The sequence below is a fragment of the Cucumis sativus genome, chromosome 6 (assembly GCF_000004075.3).
Source record: "Cucumis sativus cultivar 9930 chromosome 6, Cucumber_9930_V3, whole genome shotgun sequence".
NCBI lineage: Eukaryota > Viridiplantae > Streptophyta > Magnoliopsida > Cucurbitales > Cucurbitaceae > Cucumis > Cucumis sativus.
This window is the reverse complement of record NC_026660.2, coordinates 5,302,648-5,320,941: the sequence shown is the minus strand read 5'-3', so window position 1 is coordinate 5,320,941 and position 18,294 is coordinate 5,302,648. Positions and strand designations below refer to the sequence as shown.

The following is an 18,294-nucleotide window of genomic DNA, read 5'->3' as shown; positions in this document are numbered from 1 at the left end:
CGGAATATAAATCTCAAACACAAAGTTGATTCAGTAGTTATCAAACGGAGAGAGAGAAAATCAAGTAATTTCTCCTTTCAATTCACGCTATATCATCGTAATCTACAATTTGTTCCACCAACAAAATCAAAGTATAACCGCCTTGAACCTCAAGAAGGAAAGGACTGGAAGTTTGGAAAGAGAGGAAGAAACCCATATTTGATTTTGGCAGAAAATTGGGAATTTCAATATACGATTCATATAGAAAGGGGGGAAAGTTTATAAATGCGGCAGCTCAGGCTATTCAGTCTCAGCTCCCTTTTGTAGTGACATTTGTCTTCGTTTTGGAAAAATAAAATTCTGTGAGCATGTGTATTTTTTAGAGAGAGGGTTTTAGGATGAAATTCAAAGGGGGAGTAGGGAGGAAGAAAAGTTCAAGCCCTTCAATGGAGGTTGCTGTGGGTTCAATTCAGGACGCCATGGATAGTGGTGAAGTTCATGGAGGCAACTCGGATTACGCGAATGTGAACATCAACAACAAACCCATTAATGGCTCTGAGCCTTCGAATTCCCATTTGACAGAGACCCATCAAGATCAAAACCTAGAAGAGGTTGATGATGATGATGGCGAAGGGGATGAAGAAGATGAACAGGATGGAGATGAGGCTGCTTTTGCTTCTCAGAGAACTAATCTCGATGATGGGTTTTATGAAATTGAAGCAATTCGTCGAAAAAGGGTTCGTAAGGTATTCAATTTTACTTCTACTTTGGCTTTCTAGTTTCGTTATTTATAGTTTAGCTTTTTTTCATTCGGATTGTGAGAATGATCGGTTTATGAAAGTTTGTACATTTACTGATTTTGGGGATTTCTTATTGTGCTGCTTTGCTATGGGAATGATTGATTGGGAAAACAGGGCCAGCTTCAGTACTTGATCAAATGGTAATTGTCTCATCTCAACTCTGTTGTTCATTTACCTTGGTTTCTTTGAGCTTGAACGTGATAGCTCAGATTACTAACCAAACCAAGCTTTCCTGAAGGCGTGGCTGGCCGGAGACGGCTAATACTTGGGAGCCCTTGGAGAATCTCCATACATGTTCAGATTTCATCGAGGCGTTCGAACAGAGGTATTTATTCTCTTTTATTTACTTCAGCGTTATTTTGTTGGTAGCTTGAGGAAGCATTATTTGGCATGCTATGGTGATAGTCTATGCTATAATGCTGTTGAACTTTGATTTCCTTTATGAAGTTTAATGACGGGAAAACAGCGGAAACGGAAGCGAAAACATGGGGTTGTTCATACTCAAACCAAGAAAAGGCAGCACCAGCAGCGAGGCAGTTTTTCAGCTTACAATGTCACAGATGTTGAAATCAGTGTTGTTGATCAACGTCTGCCCTCTGCTCCTTTAAACATGTCTAGCTTGACTAATCCTCATGCTCATTCACAATCACTAGTTTATAATCACGAAGGAGAAAAGAATGGAGATGTAACTGCTATTGAAAGAGGCAAGCAAACCGATATTGATAATATGGGCAGGAAAGCTACTCAACGATCTGAATGGAAGAAAGATGAACATGAGTATGACCCTAAACTCAGTGAGCTTAAGGCAACAGTATTAACAAATATAGCCATTACCGATAAGCATGTAATCAATTTTCAAGATTCCAGGGCAACAGAGAACAATGGCTCTGCAGCTGGTCTTTCTAAAGGTGCCTTTGTGGAACCAGTTACTGATAATCGGTGCACTGGGGCTAGGAGAAGGAAGTCTGGTTCAGTTAGAAGGTTTAGACATGATTCAACTTTATCTGCACTGCCTAGGTCTCAAAATGCAGAATTGACATTAGCTGTTGTAGAATCTGGTGCCAGAGTGGAACCGATAGGGGTTGAGAATTCTGGATATCATGGAGAAAGTTTAAGTCGTAATAACAAGACTGATGACGCCAGAAACGAAATGAGTATCACCAAGATTATTAAACCGTTAGGGTATTCAGCTTCTGTGTCAAACAACATGCAGGATGTGTTGGTAACTTTTGTGGCCATGAGGTATGTCATCTTTGTCTTTCCTTTTCATTTATGGTAAATCAACTTTCTAGGGTCCGGAGGATTTATCCGTAGGACTATCCATTAGAAGTAGGATCCCCATTTTTTCTGACTGTGGATGCGAAGTTTGTAAACTTTTAATTTCAACCCTATTCTATAAGCCATGAGGTCGTAGGATGAATACAAAACTTCAGTTTCCATTTCATGCGTTGCCAAATATGTATAACCTCATTTAAAGAGAGAGAGAGAGAGAGAATCAAATTGAGACATTTTTTAGTTCTTTCAAAAGTAAAGGATATCTTTTAATAGGTAAGCAGGTCATTTTTGGCCAAATCTAGCATATCGGTTTGAGAAACTTTCAAGACCAATACTGAAACTGATACTAAAAAGATGGAACCAAGGCCATCTTAGCTTTGGTTTTTCACCTTTGAATCCATTTAGTTTATTACAGATATCCTCTATTAAGCACACAATTTATTAACTCTGAGTATGTGATATAGAATACTGCTCTGCTTGCATGTGAATGTCTGAAAGAGATTAGTTTCTGTTTTTGTATATCTTGGAGAAAATGTTAGTTATTATATGGTTTAAGAGTAAATGAGATTGTTGATTCCAGCCACGTAACTTGGGTACCAACTATTAGTTTCTTCTGAATCATTAGTTTTGAGGTTTTTCTTGCATGTTAAGCATTTCAATTTTGGACATGTTTTTTCATGTACCTCTTAACCAGAAAATATATTTGCTTGTGTCTTGTTTCCTTTCTGTGGTGTGTGTGGATTATTTGATTGGAAAGTTAGTGTCTTTGGATTTAAAATGAGTAAATTCGAAATTTGACATTTTTCACATTGCTAGATTTATTTATTTATTTATTTATTTTGAGGGGGAGGGAGGAGTTAAGTATAAAGCTTAAGCATGAGATGGCAATGGCACACCTTGGTTAATCTCATAGGCCATACTACCAGTATTAGGAAACACTAAACTAACATTCTAAGGAGATGATCACTACCATTTGAACGCATGGGGTTATATCTTATTTAATTGAAACAATTTTCAGCCGTTTAACATTTTGTGCATAGTGTTTGTCTTGCATAGATGTTCAATTAGCCAAATGATTAATATGTATTAGGTCCTAAAAGATTCTAGGTTAATTAACAAATTTAGTCCTTTAACGTTGGAGTTTTCTCTTTGATCTCTGAACTTGGCGTTCATCAAAAAAAGAAAGTAGACACAGAATGCAAAGTTCAGGTGTGAACTTGTAATTTCCAAAATTCTATCTAAAGAACATTCATCTTCTAAAACACCTGGTCAAAATATATCCGGCAGTCTTTAAAAAACACATATACAATATCAGGCTCTTTTCTAAATACTATATTTTCTGGTTGAACCTTTTGTGTTTACTTTTGAAATAAAATAAACATTTCTAAAATAATTTTTGAACTAAATATTCATGCTACTGTATATTCCATACTCTGGTACATGAAAATTGTTATGCATCATTGAGTCGGGAAACTGATTTCTGATTACTGTGGAAACTAAAAACATGTAAGTATGACTCCTTTGAAATATATCTCTCAAGATTGTTATCGACATAAACCAACCAGTCTTGGGAGCCCTGTGTTTTTGACGTTTATGGATGAAAACAAAAATCTTGTGTCAGTCTCTTCCATTACGAAATGACAATTTTTTTTTTCTTTTCGATATTTTAGGTCTGATGGAACAGAAGTGGTGGTTGACAACAAATTTCTCAAGGCTATCAATCCCCTATTGGTAATTGGTTTTGTTCTTCACTGTATTATACTTTTGAACTGCCTTTAACAATGCTCATAGTTTTTCCTTCGATTCTAACTGTTGTGTTAACTAAAATCAGTTGATCAACTTCTATGAGCAACATCTACGCTATACTACCAGATCATAAATTGCAGATCTATGAACGGTACGACTTATCAGGATCCCTATTTTGTTAATTATTTACACTTTAGATCCATTTGTACTGCCTCTTGGTGCTCAAGATCGATTAGTAAGGAGATGATTAAGCAAGGTCTACAAATATTTAGCCATAACAGTATCCTTTCATCTACGGTCAGGCTGTGCAGAACAGAGATTAGAAGTAAGAGGATTACAATGATGAAATTAATGTTTTTTAAGTAACTGTCTTGTTCTAGGTTTTGTACATATTACCTTTCTGTTTCAATCTCCTTGCAATCAATGCACTTGTTTAGCAATGAATAGAATTGATTATAACCTTTGGAAGGGTCCTTAGGGAGTCAATGCCATAGTTATGTTGATTGCATATATATAATAATTTTTCTTCTGAAGTTCGAGAAAGATGCGATCCTATGTTTTCTTGAGGGTTTTCCATTCATTTTGGCGCATTCAAGGAAATCATGTCGAAGTTTACCCATAAAAGAGCAAATTTTTTGTTAGAGATGGAGAATCAACCGTATATGTTATTTACACAACTAGAAGAATCAACTGGCGTTCTTTGCTTGTGCTAGCAATGAAACTTTGCAGTCATGGTGAATGTTAAGCTTCAGGCTAGTATGGCATTTTAGTTCTCAAATATTGTGTCCTGCTTAGCGGTTTCCTCTTTCTCGTCTTCCCTCTCAACCCAGGCGACACTGCAATTTGAAATGTTTAAAGCAACTGGTAGTCTCTCTTTCTCACTCAGATCTTGGATTACTTTTCTGGTATGGTTTTTATTTAAGTGAATGTTCATTGTGGGGTTAAAATATGTAGGCTAATGTAAGGCCAAGATGGTTTATTGGACAAAGCATAGTTCTATCTATGTGTGTAGGGGCTTTGAGAGCTTGAATTTGGAAGATGAGAATTAATTTTACGAAACATATGAGATGCTTGTTTTCAGAGTAAAGGGAATGAAGTTTTACAATTGGAGTGAAGGATCTACACACCATTATAGCTTTTGTAAGGTTTACTTTGAGATATATTTGAGTTTCATTTTTAGTTTTTCTCATCAACATCAAAGGTTGATCTGATGATTCATTGGATAAAATGTTAATAAAAGCATATAATAAAGAGTAATTTACAAGCTTTATCCTTGAACTTTAGAGTGGTTTCTATTGGGTAATAACTGACCTTCAAAATTGTTTAATAAGTTTTCAATTTTGCTTTCAATTGTTTAGTCCCTCAAGTGGGCCTTTTCTCTTTTGTTCAAGTTTGTAACTTTATTCCTTATGCTCTTTTGCACCTCCATTTTTGTAGAGAATGTTATGATTAAGTTTTATCTGTTAAAAAAAATCATTACGCTTTCAATTATGTGTACAATAAATTTCAAAATTTTCAATTTTTGGTCTAATAATGAGTCTTTATGTTTTTTTTTTTAAAAAAAATTATAAATTTAGGTACGGGTGAATGTTTAAGATTTTATAAAATGAGCTAATCACAGAGTGAGAGTTAGTTTAGCTTAAAGATATTTGACACCACCTTTTTTTTCTCGAGGTTAGTGGTCTAATATGTGAAATCTATGTTAAATAAATTTCAAATTTTTTGAATAGGTTAGTGGGTTATTATAAGTGAAATAGAGAATCTTATAATTTGGAACCACAAAAACGCTTTTAGAAATTTAGGAATAAATATAGTTAGTACATGTGTTGAGAGATTATGAAATGATTAAAATTATCATTTTTTATGTTTAAAGTTTCCTTACAATTGAAAAAAAAAAAAAGAGAAGAAAAACTAACATAACATTAAGAGAGATTATGAAATGATTAAAGTTATCATTTCTTTTTATGTTTGAAATTATCATTACAATTGAAAAAAAAAAAGGAATGAAAAACTAACATAACATTAAGAAGAAGCATATGAATACGCGGTTAGAGGTTCGATTACAATACCTTTTAAAAAGAAAAAAACAAGTATGTTTAATTTGCATTTTTTCACATTTTTAATAACAATAAGTAGAAGCATAATCATCATCCATTTATATTTTAATTAAATCATTCCAATCATCATTTGAGAAAGATTAAAACTCGATCATTTAAAATTTTAAAGATGCAAAGCAATTCAAGGAATAAATCTAAGAAGGCATTGCTACAAAACAAAGCTACTTTAGGAACAACATTTTTCTGGTATATAGTATACACAACAACCTTAATAAGAACAACCTCTTAATTTATCAACAGATGAATGCAGCCAATTACTTGTGATCACCAACTGATGTAAAAACTTGGAATGGATCAAACATTTTTGAAGAACTCAACTGTTAACTTATCATAATACAAATAACCAGTTGAAGAGATACAACAGCTCAAGAAACAAACAAAAAGAAAGGAATTGGAAAAACACAATTCCAACAGACTAGCTAAAGCTAGCTCTTAGGAATGTTCTGTCCTACTATCTTTGCAGGAGCTATACGAAGAAGGTTTCCTGGTTTACCTGGGACGGCTCCTTTGATCATCACAACATTAAGGTCTTCATCGATCTTTACAATCTTGAGTTTTCTGATCTTTCTCTTGGTTCCTCCCATCCTTCCAGGCATCTTCTTTCCCTTGTAAACACGCCCTGGTGTAGTTCCTGCACCGATCGATCCAAGTGCTCTGTGGCTCTTTGAACCGTGGCTCATTGGACCTCTTTTGAAGTTGTGCCTCTTGATTCCACCTAGAGAAGAATTATAGAGAGAATGATACAAGAAACCAGTTAGAGAGTAGTGTTGAAAGGAGGTGGAGAGCACATAAAATGGTTAAAATTTAGGTTAAGTTACAAAGAACATCCCAAACTTTGCTGTTTGTTTAAAAAATAAAAAGTTGCAATAATACTCTTGACTTTCTGTAAACGTTTCAAAACTACCCTAGAAGTAGAAATGAACTGCATATAAAAATTGAAACCCACAACAACGGAAATGTAGATCTGTTACACCATTAGGTCACTGCCACAATGTTCCATGTACAAGTTTATCCAAAATTATAAAGGATTTCTATTGCATGAGTATTTTTGAAACGCCTACGAAAGATCGAAGGTTATATTGCAATTTTTGAAAGAATAAGATGGTTGGTGAAACAAACTTACTATGGTCCGTTTTCTTCTAACTTTATAATAACGTGGGTCTTGTAAATCAAATAGGTGTGTAAGTTTGGGGTTTGTGTACATATTTAATGATAAAAACCTACCATAAAGTTTCAACTTAAGCTCTCATGTCTAATGGTGATTTAATAGAGCATAAGATGTAAGCACAATCTCGTGGAGTCTAGCATGACATGGGATGACAAAGAATGTGTGTTGGTCAACCAAGGTAGCACGGGCACATCCTTATACCCACACAAAATTAGCAAATATTTGCACTCATAAAACTATCATATCCTCACATTCAATACTTGGGGAATGGAAATCTAAACAGCTTCTTTCATGGAAGACTGGTTCAGGCTTTGAATAGCATATGCCATTGTGCATTCAAACATCAATGAAAATTCATGTTTAATCCTTCCTGAGGAAGCCTAAATTCAATTCTAACATTATGCAGGCACAGGGAAAAAAATGCCCTAGATTCAACTCCAACATTATGCGCAGGCACAGAACAAGAAACATAAGCTCCAAGGAAAACAGGGAGGCGAGGCAATTTCGTAGCTATGAAATAAACACAGATTTCAAACAGAAAAAGCAAGAAACTCAAAAACCTTGAAATCCCTTTCCAATTGTAGTGCCCGAAACATCAACCAGGTCCCCCTCCTTGAAAAGTTCATTGAAAACGAGGCGCTGATTGGGCTCAAATGCATCAACAGACTCAAGGCGAAACTCCTGCAAATGGCGCATTGGAATCGCTCCAGCTTTCTCAAGATGCCCCAATTCCGGTTTCGTCAATTTTCGATCCCTAACCCTACGGTAGCCAACCTGAACGGCACTGTAGCCGTCAGTCGCGTCCGTCTTAACCTGGGTGACGATGTTGCCTTCCTTGAAGCCGACCACGGTGACAGGGACAACCTTGCCATCTGGTTCAAAGAAGCTCATCATACCGAGCTTAGTGGCCATAACGCCAATGCCAGCCTCCATGCTCATACAAACGGAGAGGCCATCGCTAGGACGTCTGGTGGTTGGCCGTGTTGGAAAATGGAAACGAAGGTTGTTTTTGTTGTGGGATTTGAGAGGAAGAGCGAGGAAAGAAGTTCTGAGTGTGAGAGATGAAGAAGAAGAAGAAGAAGAAGAAGAAGGATTGTTAGTGAAAATTGGATGTTTGGTTGAGGCAGAAGCTGATGAAAATGAAATGATAGACATTTCTTCTTCTTCAAAGGTTTCAATGACTCATATGAAGATGAGGATGACGAAGAAGAAGAAGATGAAGGAAGCTGAAGAAGAAGGAGGTGGTTCTTCTGGGATTGAGAGGACTCTCCCTTTTTCTTATCCGCTTATATTTTCCCTCCATTCTTAAAAATAAAACAATAATACCAAGATAAATGGTCAAAAATAAAAATAATAATATTGTGATGTTTATTTACATTTTTTTAGTATATTTATAAACACAACAATTCTAAGTCAAATTAGAAAAAAAAAAATTAAAATTTTACTCACTAGATAAAAAAAATAGATAACAAAAACAAAAAAAATAATTATAAAAATAGATAACAAAAATGAAAAAAAAATTATAAGTGAAAATAGTGTTTATAAACTTAATTTTTAAAAGTAAAAGAATCAAATAGCTATGAAACATGGTTTTTTAACTAAGTGAACATGAGGTTACTTAGAGAAAAATCTATACACAAAAATTTGAAAATAAGAGATTCAATAAAACAAAGTTAGATTCATGTTTTGAATATATGGTAGCAAATTCAAAATTATATTCTAATTTAAACAATTATTTTTAGATGTATTTGATATTATTTTTTAAAATATAAAATTGATGAAAATATTAGAAATATCGATTATATGGAATATCGACATAAATTTTATTTATCATTTATATAAAACAAGACAAATAGATATATATTGTAAAGTGCAAACGTGGTGATAGAATAAGATTAAAACATGCCCTTAAATTTTTAAACCCAAACCACCTCTATCTGAGAGTGCTTAGACTTAAAGAAAATGTTTGCTAAGTTTAAACATGTGCAAAATTAGAGAACGCCTTGCATTATTTACATATTTAGTTTGTATCCACCGTTCTTTCATCAACTTAATTGATATTTTATTGTTTTTAATGATTTTTTTATAACTAGGAGTCTAAGCTTTTTGTTCTCTCATACCCGAGTTCCTGTGCATGCTCCGAGGCCTAAACCCAAGAGTCATCAAAGTGCTTTTGATATTAAGAACACTTGTAGTAACAAACGGCAAAGACTAGTTTTAAGATTTATTGAATGTATAAGCCTAATTTTAAACCTTCCAAAGTATAGAGACTAAAATAAAATGAACCAAATATTTAAACCCACGAAAAAACCTCCAAATAACGAAACAAAATTTGATCACATTGATAAGCAAACACCCAATAAAAAAAGACGACATCAAATATGATACATTTTTGTGTACTCTTACAAGGTGAACCTAAAGAAAAAACAGCATCACAATTCACAAATACAAAAGCCTAGGATAGACTATCCAATGTGAAACAAGATACAACTCATGGATAAGATTGTTCCAAGGTAAAAATCAGTATAACAAATCGCTTCGACGTTTCTCCTACGGAACGGGGTAAGGATGGGGTTATTGTATAATACAACTCTAAAAATGGAGAGAGAAAAGAGAGCTGGCTACCTTAGCTTTAATGAGTTGATTAGGAGCCATATGTACTAAGGAATATCATTTGATTTGGAGTCATCAGGCTTAATTTCTTGAGGTGCAGAAGCCTTGCGCATAACATTTCCCAACTGAATCCCCACAGTTGAACCACCTTCCTTGACTCCTTGACTGGAGCCATCAGCAGCTGCTCTAAGTCCCTTTCTTTTCTTCACCTTCTGAGCCCAGCCAACTAGCCCTACTTGTACATGTTCATCAAAGATTGCTTTCTTGAAAGAACTTCCCATCTACATTTCATTGAATTGGCAAACAATTAATCAAAGTTGATGAGACACCGAGACACTAAGTTTTGATTGAAGCTGGGTTTTGTTTGTTTTCAGTTTTAGAAATGAGAAACAAGAAAAGGGAACAATTGTTTCTACTTTCTATTTCTCAAAAACTGAACAAGAAATATGAACGTTATCAAACGGGTTTTAGTGATTCAAGATTCTCATCCCGTTGGGTCACTAGAACAGAGCTAAAAACAATCAATTGAATATATTAAAGAATTTGATTATAATAAGCTTTCACAATGATCCGTACACTCACCTGAGTGACAATGGCGTAGAGCGGAAGGGTGCTGTAGCTGCAAAGAACCTGAACAAACACCCTGATCCAGACAAGATTTAATAGGAAATTAGTGGCCATAATTACATATAATTATTTTGCAGGAAAACCAAAATATAGAGTTTCTGTTTTACCCAATGATGAGCCTTGGAATGATATAGCGGACTTGTCCCATGATGCACGAGTCAAATCCATATTGAACCTAGAAAAATAACCAAGCATGGCTTTGGGTCACAAGTAAACAAAAAATCAACAAAATCACCAGCAGATGGTGTCGGTTTATTGCTTGCTTACCCATATCCAGAAGAAAAATCCAATCTCAAAAGCGTTTTGGAAAAGTATAAAGTGGATCAAGAAGAGAACAATACGGGGACGTTGGAACCAAAAGTGATCATCAGACGGTTGGACTACTAGATCACCTTCGATTGCTATGTGCTTCTCTGCAACCTCATGAGCCAGCTGGGTTATCACATGTTCCAGCTTCGTTCCCACAGCAAGCAGAAGCTGGAAAAAGAGGAATAATGATCATCTCAAATGAAACGGAGAAGAAATAAATAACAGAAAATGTAAAGTTAAATGGATAAAAGGCATTTTGAAAGCTCGCAGGGTGATTTTACGAATGCTTAAGATGTAAGTTCCTCTAATTACTAGATGTGTATTTTTCTGTATTTACTTACATTGAGTTATCAATATAATCTCTATTTTCAATTTTCAGGTTTCTACCAGAGAAATTTTCACTCGCAAACCATTATTTAAAACGTCCAATTGCCATCTACAAGCCTTCATAATCTTATAAAGAATTGTAAATTTCAGTCAAGTTCAAGTATGTAACACACAGCTATATTAGTAACAAGATGCAAACTCACACACACATTTCATTCAGCAGATTTGTGAAGGATGATAGAACTACTTACAACGAAAGGAATGAATGCTATCCAGAAATATGTATGCCAACCTGCATGTGTAAAAAGAAAATTTTCAAATTAACATTTTTTTACGGACAATAAAGTGAAAACTTGTCCTAATACATAACACACGTATTGAGCTTCCATAGCTACTATTCAAAAAGGTTTTTATCAGAATTGAGAAGGGTACAGTTTTATATATGAGATATTGACAGGGCGACTCCAGTTGAGCAGCAATGGTGGTATGGGGGTTTAGAATGTTTGGAGATATCCCCCAATGTTTTGGGTTTTAGAATTGTAATGAATTATCATGCTTGGAGATACACTCTAGGGTTGAAGATTCAAGTCGGTGAACCATGAACACAATGTAACGAGAGATACTATTGATATTCTTAGAATTAATAAAATGACTGCAGCAACATAGTTGAAGAAAACCCTGTGGCCATTAGTTGATATTAAATTTGAGTTAATGACAAATATTAGCGAATCAAAGAAGTGTCATACCACTGACATTAAGGAACAAGAAGACAACCACGAATATCCAAAGATACCAACTGCAGCAAAAATTGTAAAAATAAGAGAACCGGGGAAAAGAAAAATGACAGCTACCAAATAGAGAAATCCGACAGCTAAAAATAAAAGGATATTTTCAGTTTCAAATATTACTTGCCTGATACCAACAACATGCTTGAAGTCATCTTCAAGGGCACGTATCATGTACTTGTGAAAATTAAACTTTGGATTTCCCCTGCAGTGCGTCTACAGCAATGAAACTTTTATTAAACAATCTGCGAGTGAAAATCACATCAATATACAACAATGAAGAGTAAATTGTGGATGGCTTACCGTAATGAAACCAAGTCGTAACGTTGCATAATCTGATTTTGTTACAGAAGCATAAAATTGCTTGAGAAATGAATGCTGAAGGAAAACCCAATAAAGAGTGTCAAAATAATAAGCAACGACTCTTAACATCATCATAAATTTTTATTCCAAAAGACGCATTATAGTGTGGACCTACAGAAAGCATGATAAATATCATAATTCCCTGAGAGTATAATTTTTCCAAACAGGTTACAGAACGTAACCATTGGCATTCGATCATCATTCCTTTCCCAAACAGGCCATGTGTATATTTTCCATGAGATTCTACATGCATTTCTTTTCCATTGATTGATACACATATTCACAATCATCATCTAAATAATTTTTCTCCATGTACAATTATATTATTAATTTTTTGGAAATGCATCTTATAACTTCAAGGTGAGCAAGGAATTCATTGCTTTGCCTTGGAATGCACCTTGCAATTTGAACACATGTCCATGGTATAAGAATTAGCAAAAAATAGTTATGACATGAAACTTGTAGGAACCAGGATGTGAAGAAAAGCTAAGGGAGAGGCATCCAACATCAAACAAATCAAGATTGAAGACAGAATGAAAGAATCGTGTTAAGAAAATGATTTGACCTACCAACCAACCAAGAAGAGCTGAATCTTTACCAAAGCCCAAAAAGTGGTCTTTGATAAAAGCATGTTGATGGACATGAGTGACTTTTGGTTTTAGAACTGCAAAAGCATCAAGATTAGAATAGGACCAAAATAGAAATTAGGTGACCCAACAGAGAGCTTTCAAGAGCAAAAATAAACTAGTGTTTATTCACACAACTCTCCCATTCTCAATACTTATATGGAATTTGATTTATATGGAGATATATGAAGAATTTAATGATGATATACATCCAAAATGACCAAAAAAATATGAATGTTAAATGGTTACCTTGTTCAGTATCATAATTCTCTTTTGCAATAGAATCCTCCCAATGCTTCCACTGGCGAATCTATATCATTACACATAGAAATAAAAGTTAAAACTGAGATTAAATAGTCAAGTTATCCTGCAATGATAGCTATCAGGAAATAAGCCCACTAGTTGCTAACCTTCAATCCTCCAAAAACTACAGTGAGAACGCAAAATGTCACGTGGACGATAGCTAGGATGAAGATAAAAATATGTAGATGATGCAATGCTTCAAGAGATAGCAATGGCACCTTATTCTGGAGAGGAGAAACATATAAAGAAGAGACGTCAAATTATAAACAATTTATTATGATTAAGATATGTGCAGAGGCAGACTTATGAGACCAAGATAATGTCACACACCAGCAGGATATATGTGTGAATTGTGGATACAACCTCAATTTCCACAATAAAAGGCCATAAACATATTTCCAAATGAAAATCATTATTTTTCAAGAATCTTCGGGACCAGTTTGATAATCTTTTATTCTTCAGTTTCTTGTTCTTCACATTAACACAAAAAAAAAAAGTCAAATAAGACATAAATATTTTGAACGTCATTTTTTCAGAAGTTAATGGGGGGAGGGATTGGAATTTTTTTGTGGAATGTCTCATTGATCGATTATGAAATTTTGCTATATTTGTAAATATTTTCAGCAGTTTTGCCATTGAAATAATTTTTCAAACAATAACAAAGTTTCCAATAATTTTGTCCTCTAAAACTATTTCACACTTAGAATAAAGAATATTTATATTACAATTTATTCTTCCCAAAAAATATTTTATATTAACTATGAGGCCTATCAAAGAGTAAGGATTACAAAAATATTTACAATTTTAGTTTTAAAAAATTATGAACAGAAAAAGGATTAGGCAAGGGTTTTGATATTGTGCTTGGCAAACCTATTTTAGAACCGGAATTCAAAAAGATATTAAAAAGAGGGGGTAACACACTATACTAGAACCCTTTTTTTACACTTGGAATGAATCTTGGTTTCAATTTAATATGAGTTTCATAGGCAATATCCTCTCTTTTTCAAAGAAAAAGCTAGAATATAAACTTATAAATCAAAGTAAGAATCTTTAGCTTTTCCTTAGAGAATCCCATACCCCTAAAAGAATGAATTTGATCTCTGGTTTGTTGGGACACACAAGTAAGGTATCATATAACAAGGGGTCACATACAAACTATGCATAATACATCCTCCCCCCCCCCAACATACACACTATGTACACACAAAAAGAATGAGGTAGAATGATTCCCATTCCTTAATTGACAAGTAAACGCAGACCCAAAGTTTACTTTCTTCAAATTGGCAAGTATTCTAACCTAGCAAGTCTACCTAGTGTGAGGGAGGGTACAGTACAGTGATATAATAATTATTTTCACCTAACCTTTAAATGATAGCCCAATGTGTTTTCTATTCCTAAAACCTTGAAGCAGAGGAAAATAAATATTTCTTTATTAAAAAAAAATAGAATTAGGAAGAAAATAGAAATAAAATTTATGTTGTATTTCAGATCTCTATGCTGTTACCAAACAAATGACCAATTCCTCCTAAAATTTCCACAAAACCAAAGGAATTTTGAAAGATGTAAAATACCATCAAATGCATAAAACAACAAGCAATGAACAGAATCAAACAACTCCAGTACCAAATTCAACTAAACATTCATTCAATACATCATCCAAGCATAAATGAGCATCAATGGCCGGCATAATAGAAATGGTTAGGTTAATTTTCACCTTTTTGGCACAGTAACCAGCTTGTGAAGCAGATCCCTCAGAAAGAAGCCGCCTGGCCGTACCAGAAATACTCGAAACAAATAACGTTTGAAAATGCTTCGTCGTTGACGAACCAGATTCACCAGAGGGCGAACCATGTTCAGCTTTCGGTTTATCCTTCAGATCACACGGAAGTAAATGTTCAGTCAAACTCTCAGGAACACACAATTTAGAGATGGTGCCTTGAAATACAGTGAGCAGAAGTGAAATGAACCCCAAAAGCATCAATTCTGCAGCATCCAGATACCAAAACAAAAAAGAATCATCAATCGAAACAGTAACACAGAGTAAAATTCGGAAAGCAAAAAAGCAAAAATTAAAAGAAGGAATAACAAACACACACACACACATACACACACAATAATGAATAGGAGAAATAGAAAAGGAATATGGATTCGGATTCAGAATCAAATCGAACCTTCTTTAACTTTCTGAAGAGCTTCATTGAGCGGCTTTTGATTCTTGCTTTTGAGGTATCTGCCGAGAAAGTGAAGAAGGCGCTCTAAGGCGAGAGAAATGGCAACGATGACAGTACATACGGCGGCTACAACCCACGTCGGAGTGAATTCCAGCGTCGTTCCTTCACCTCCGCCACCCATTTCGGCTCCGTGTTCTTCCTTGAGTTCACGTCACTCGGATCACCGGGTAATTAATTCAAAGAAAAAAAATGAGAGAAAATCCTTCCGAATTTTTCTCTAGTTTGAAAGCTCAGCGTTGTTCGTTACACCCTTTTCAGATCATTTTATATTTATACGAATACATGCCGGATTTCTTTTCAATTTTTTTTATTGTTTTAATTCTCCACGTCGCTTATTTCTTTATTTATTAATTCTTAACCTTGTTTGAGATTTTACAAGACATTCTACGCGCTTCTTAACTCACGTATTTTCTTTTCTTTAATCATATATAATATATTCAACATTTATAATAAAAATGTTTCAATTCATACTTTCACAAAGGAGATTATTGCTGGAAGCTGAGTTGGTACTAAAATCCAATTAATAATTTTAAACAGTATCCAAGAAATAAAAAACATATAATATTAAACAAAAAAAATTAAATTTTCTCAACTTTCTGGTAATTGTTTGTTCAAATGTCATTATTTAGAATCAATTTGATAGACATAAGATGGATTACGTAGTCATTAAAGGTGTGTCTTTTATAAACACATAACATATTAGATGATTGATAGAAAGAGAGGTAGCTATATGGCTACTAAGCACGTTTAATGAATATCTACATTATATACTAATATTTATAATATGAGAAAATATTATAACGAGTATTTTCTTTTTTAGGCTTTCTTTTAATGAGTATTGTTTCAATTGCCATTTTAAATGTCTAAATAAATTATGAAGTCAGAACATATAAATAAGGTAATAGCGAGGGCATGCATAAATACTATCCATAATAGGAAAAGATACCCTTTACCCTTTTCTTTTTCTTTTTGTTCAAATACCAAATAAAAGCTTTTCTTTTCTTTTTTAAATATATATATATATATATAAATACATAAACATATAGGGTTTTTTCTTTTTTTAAAGCTAGCTAGACTTATCCTATATTTTACTAAAATTAAAATTTATACTATTTTTTTTTGCCATATAGCTAACTCTAATAAATATTTTATATTTATTAGAAATTAAAAATATTTAACATGCATCCTTTGTATATGTTTGGTTACTAATTAAGTTTAAGTGTGAAATATTATTTTATACTCTCCATTAATATGAGAACACCTTTATTAAATTTTAATCAAAAGTATATATATCTTCAAAACCATACCTACCAAATACAACCAAATTATGGAAACTAATGCAACATATGTACTCAAATTATAATTCTTAAACCCACTAGAAATAAAATAAAATAAAATAATTATTAAAAGAAACACTTTATTTACCAAACAAATATTTGAATGGTGGGAACTCAAGTTATACTTTTTAAATATGTTTAAGAAAATCAAACAAAAATACTTAATGGAGTGATGGTCGATGAGATTTTATGAACTAAATATTTTACTAAACCTAAGTCAAACCCTTATGGATGAAATAAAAAATTATACTAAATAATAAATATATAACAAATACTTGTTAATATTATCTAAGTAACTCTCAATTTCACCTTTATAACTTCTCACAAATTTTGAATCGTGTATCGTGCATTAAAATTATTAATTAATTAAGATCGGTTCTATTTGATTTTTTATTTTTAGTTTTTGAAAATTATATATTGATTATAAACATGTTATTTATAAGTTTTACTGTTTTTACTAGAAAAATAATAAGTTTAATAACACCTCATTTTGATGTAACTTAGGATATTTTTAAAAAAAATTAAGCACTAAATTAAGAGTTTTAAACTCATTCAAATTTAAATTGAAAATGACAAAAGGGTTGAAAAACTATATTATCTAATTGTCGATATGAATGCAACTCAATTGATTATGATTTAAATCTCAACTAAACATTGATATTCAAAATGTGCATACTCACGTGTCGTTGAATTAAAATAAATGCAAAATATTTTAAATTTAAGAGAGAAAATTGGTCAAAGTGGTTTAAGGAAAAGAAAAAGTAAATACTTAACACAATATCCATTGAAGATAAATTGATGGAGTAGATATATCATATTGAAGTAAGACAAGTATTAGCAAACAAATAAATTATCCTATAGTTATTGAGTAATTCTCTTGTTTGGTTGTTGACCTTATGAAACCTTTTATGTTTACACTTGTTAAAGTTTCTCAACTAAATCATTTCATAAAATAAAAAATGGAATCAACAAATCTATTTATAAATTTTAAAAAAAGTCACTTAATTGTTAATTATTCGATTAAATACACATCATAATGGAAATTCAATATCCATTCTAATAATCATTTTGATTTTTATTTTAGACTTTTAAAAATTCCAATAATTTTGTATGACAAGTTTGTCTCTTGACAAGTAGACTTTTTATACATTAATATCACATTTTTCAATTTAAATATTGTTCAAAGTTTTTGTTAGACAATTCTCTTCATTCCCATCAAAAGTTATTCGACTGAAGAATTTTCTTCTTTTCTTTTTTAATGGTTAATGTTACTCAGCTACTCATGTCGTAGTTTCTCATGCTTATTGTCTTAAAGGTAAAAAAGAATAGAGTTTGAAGATGTACCCATCATTAAGAGGTGAATTTTGTTTTACTTTCTAATTTGCCTAAGTCTCGAATCCTCTCATGATTTTTGTTATGCCTTAACTTCTCGTAGAGAGGGTAAATTCAAAATTTTAACACTTTTTATCTAATAAATCAAGAATTATATTAAAAATGAATTCTCTATATAGTTGGAATTAGGGGCGGATTTATTAAGGGGTGACGGGCACATGCCTCTCACATTCCCAATCTTTATATTTTAATATTAATTTTAAAGTGCTAGATTACAACATATGTTAAATAATGCTTCATTGTTATTAAATTTTATCTCTTCTATAATCGTTGTACTCTTATGTGGTAAAATCATA

General features: G+C 32.9%; 3 protein-coding genes across 6 annotated transcripts; 1 reads left to right on the top strand and 2 right to left on the bottom strand.

Annotated features, from left to right (window-relative positions):
• The first annotated feature begins 30 nt into the window (after window positions 1–30).
• Window positions 31–5,078, top strand: LOC101208893 (chromo domain-containing protein LHP1). 4 transcript variants are annotated; one of them, XM_031887553.1, is made up of 7 exons: window positions 31–725; window positions 894–919; window positions 1,018–1,104; window positions 1,227–2,021; window positions 3,725–3,785; window positions 3,886–3,951; window positions 4,397–5,078. In XM_031887553.1, exons 1-6 carry the CDS (start codon window positions 378–380, stop codon window positions 3,931–3,933), a joined length of 1,365 nt encoding a protein of 454 aa, XP_031743413.1. In that variant the 5' UTR covers window positions 31–377; the 3' UTR covers window positions 3,934–3,951; window positions 4,397–5,078. The 4 variants fall into 4 exon arrangements, 3 of the variants coding, with proteins under 3 accessions (XP_031743413.1, XP_031743414.1, XP_004145010.1); XM_031887554.1 differs by having other exon boundaries at window positions 1,227–1,556; window positions 1,647–2,021; window positions 3,886–5,064; XR_004217519.1 differs by having other exon boundaries at window positions 32–725; window positions 3,886–4,664; window positions 4,755–5,064.
• A 1,047-nt stretch (window positions 5,079–6,125) lies between these two features.
• Window positions 6,126–8,384, bottom strand: LOC101212113 (50S ribosomal protein L3, chloroplastic). The gene is made up of 2 exons (XM_004153979.3): window positions 7,646–8,384; window positions 6,126–6,632 (listed from the first exon to the last, which is right to left on the bottom strand). Exons 1-2 carry the CDS (start codon window positions 8,238–8,240, stop codon window positions 6,343–6,345), a joined length of 885 nt encoding a protein of 294 aa, XP_004154027.1. The 5' UTR covers window positions 8,241–8,384; the 3' UTR covers window positions 6,126–6,342.
• A 1,019-nt stretch (window positions 8,385–9,403) lies between these two features.
• Window positions 9,404–15,571, bottom strand: LOC101211868 (MLO-like protein 1). Its single transcript, XM_004144960.3, has 13 exons — window positions 15,210–15,571; window positions 14,753–15,021; window positions 13,146–13,262; window positions 12,985–13,045; window positions 12,679–12,773; window positions 12,050–12,124; window positions 11,874–11,962; window positions 11,708–11,757; window positions 11,213–11,253; window positions 10,593–10,802; window positions 10,433–10,500; window positions 10,281–10,341; window positions 9,404–9,979 (listed from the first exon to the last, which is right to left on the bottom strand). Exons 1-13 carry the CDS (start codon window positions 15,388–15,390, stop codon window positions 9,746–9,748), a joined length of 1,551 nt encoding a protein of 516 aa, XP_004145008.1. The 5' UTR covers window positions 15,391–15,571; the 3' UTR covers window positions 9,404–9,745.
• Between the last annotated feature and the right edge of the window lie 2,723 nt (window positions 15,572–18,294).

What these genes read in the sequence shown, in the direction of transcription:
- LOC101208893 (XM_031887553.1), top strand. Translation starts at nt 378, where the DNA reads ATGAAATTCAAAGGGGGAGTAGGGAGGAAGAAAAGTTCAAGCCCTTCA. An exon ending in GTCGAAAAAGGGTTCGTAAG is followed by an intron (nt 726 to 893) that starts GTATTCAATTTT and finishes TTGGGAAAACAG; the next exon opens with GGCCAGCTTCAGTACTTGAT. An exon ending in ATCGAGGCGTTCGAACAGAG is followed by an intron (nt 1,105 to 1,226) that starts GTATTTATTCTC and finishes TCCTTTATGAAG; the next exon opens with TTTAATGACGGGAAAACAGC.
- LOC101212113 (XM_004153979.3), bottom strand. Translation starts at nt 8,240, where the DNA reads ATGTCTATCATTTCATTTTCATCAGCTTCTGCCTCAACCAAACATCCA. An exon ending in AATTGGAAAGGGATTTCAAG is followed by an intron (nt 6,633 to 7,645) that starts GTTTTTGAGTTT and finishes ATTCTTCTCTAG; the next exon opens with GTGGAATCAAGAGGCACAAC.
- LOC101211868 (XM_004144960.3), bottom strand. Translation starts at nt 15,390, where the DNA reads ATGGGTGGCGGAGGTGAAGGAACGACGCTGGAATTCACTCCGACGTGG. An exon ending in GATTTTTCTTCTGGATATGG is followed by an intron (nt 10,501 to 10,592) that starts GTAAGCAAGCAA and finishes TTATTTTTCTAG; the next exon opens with GTTCAATATGGATTTGACTC. An exon ending in TCTACGCCATTGTCACTCAG is followed by an intron (nt 9,980 to 10,280) that starts GTGAGTGTACGG and finishes AATGAAATGTAG; the next exon opens with ATGGGAAGTTCTTTCAAGAA.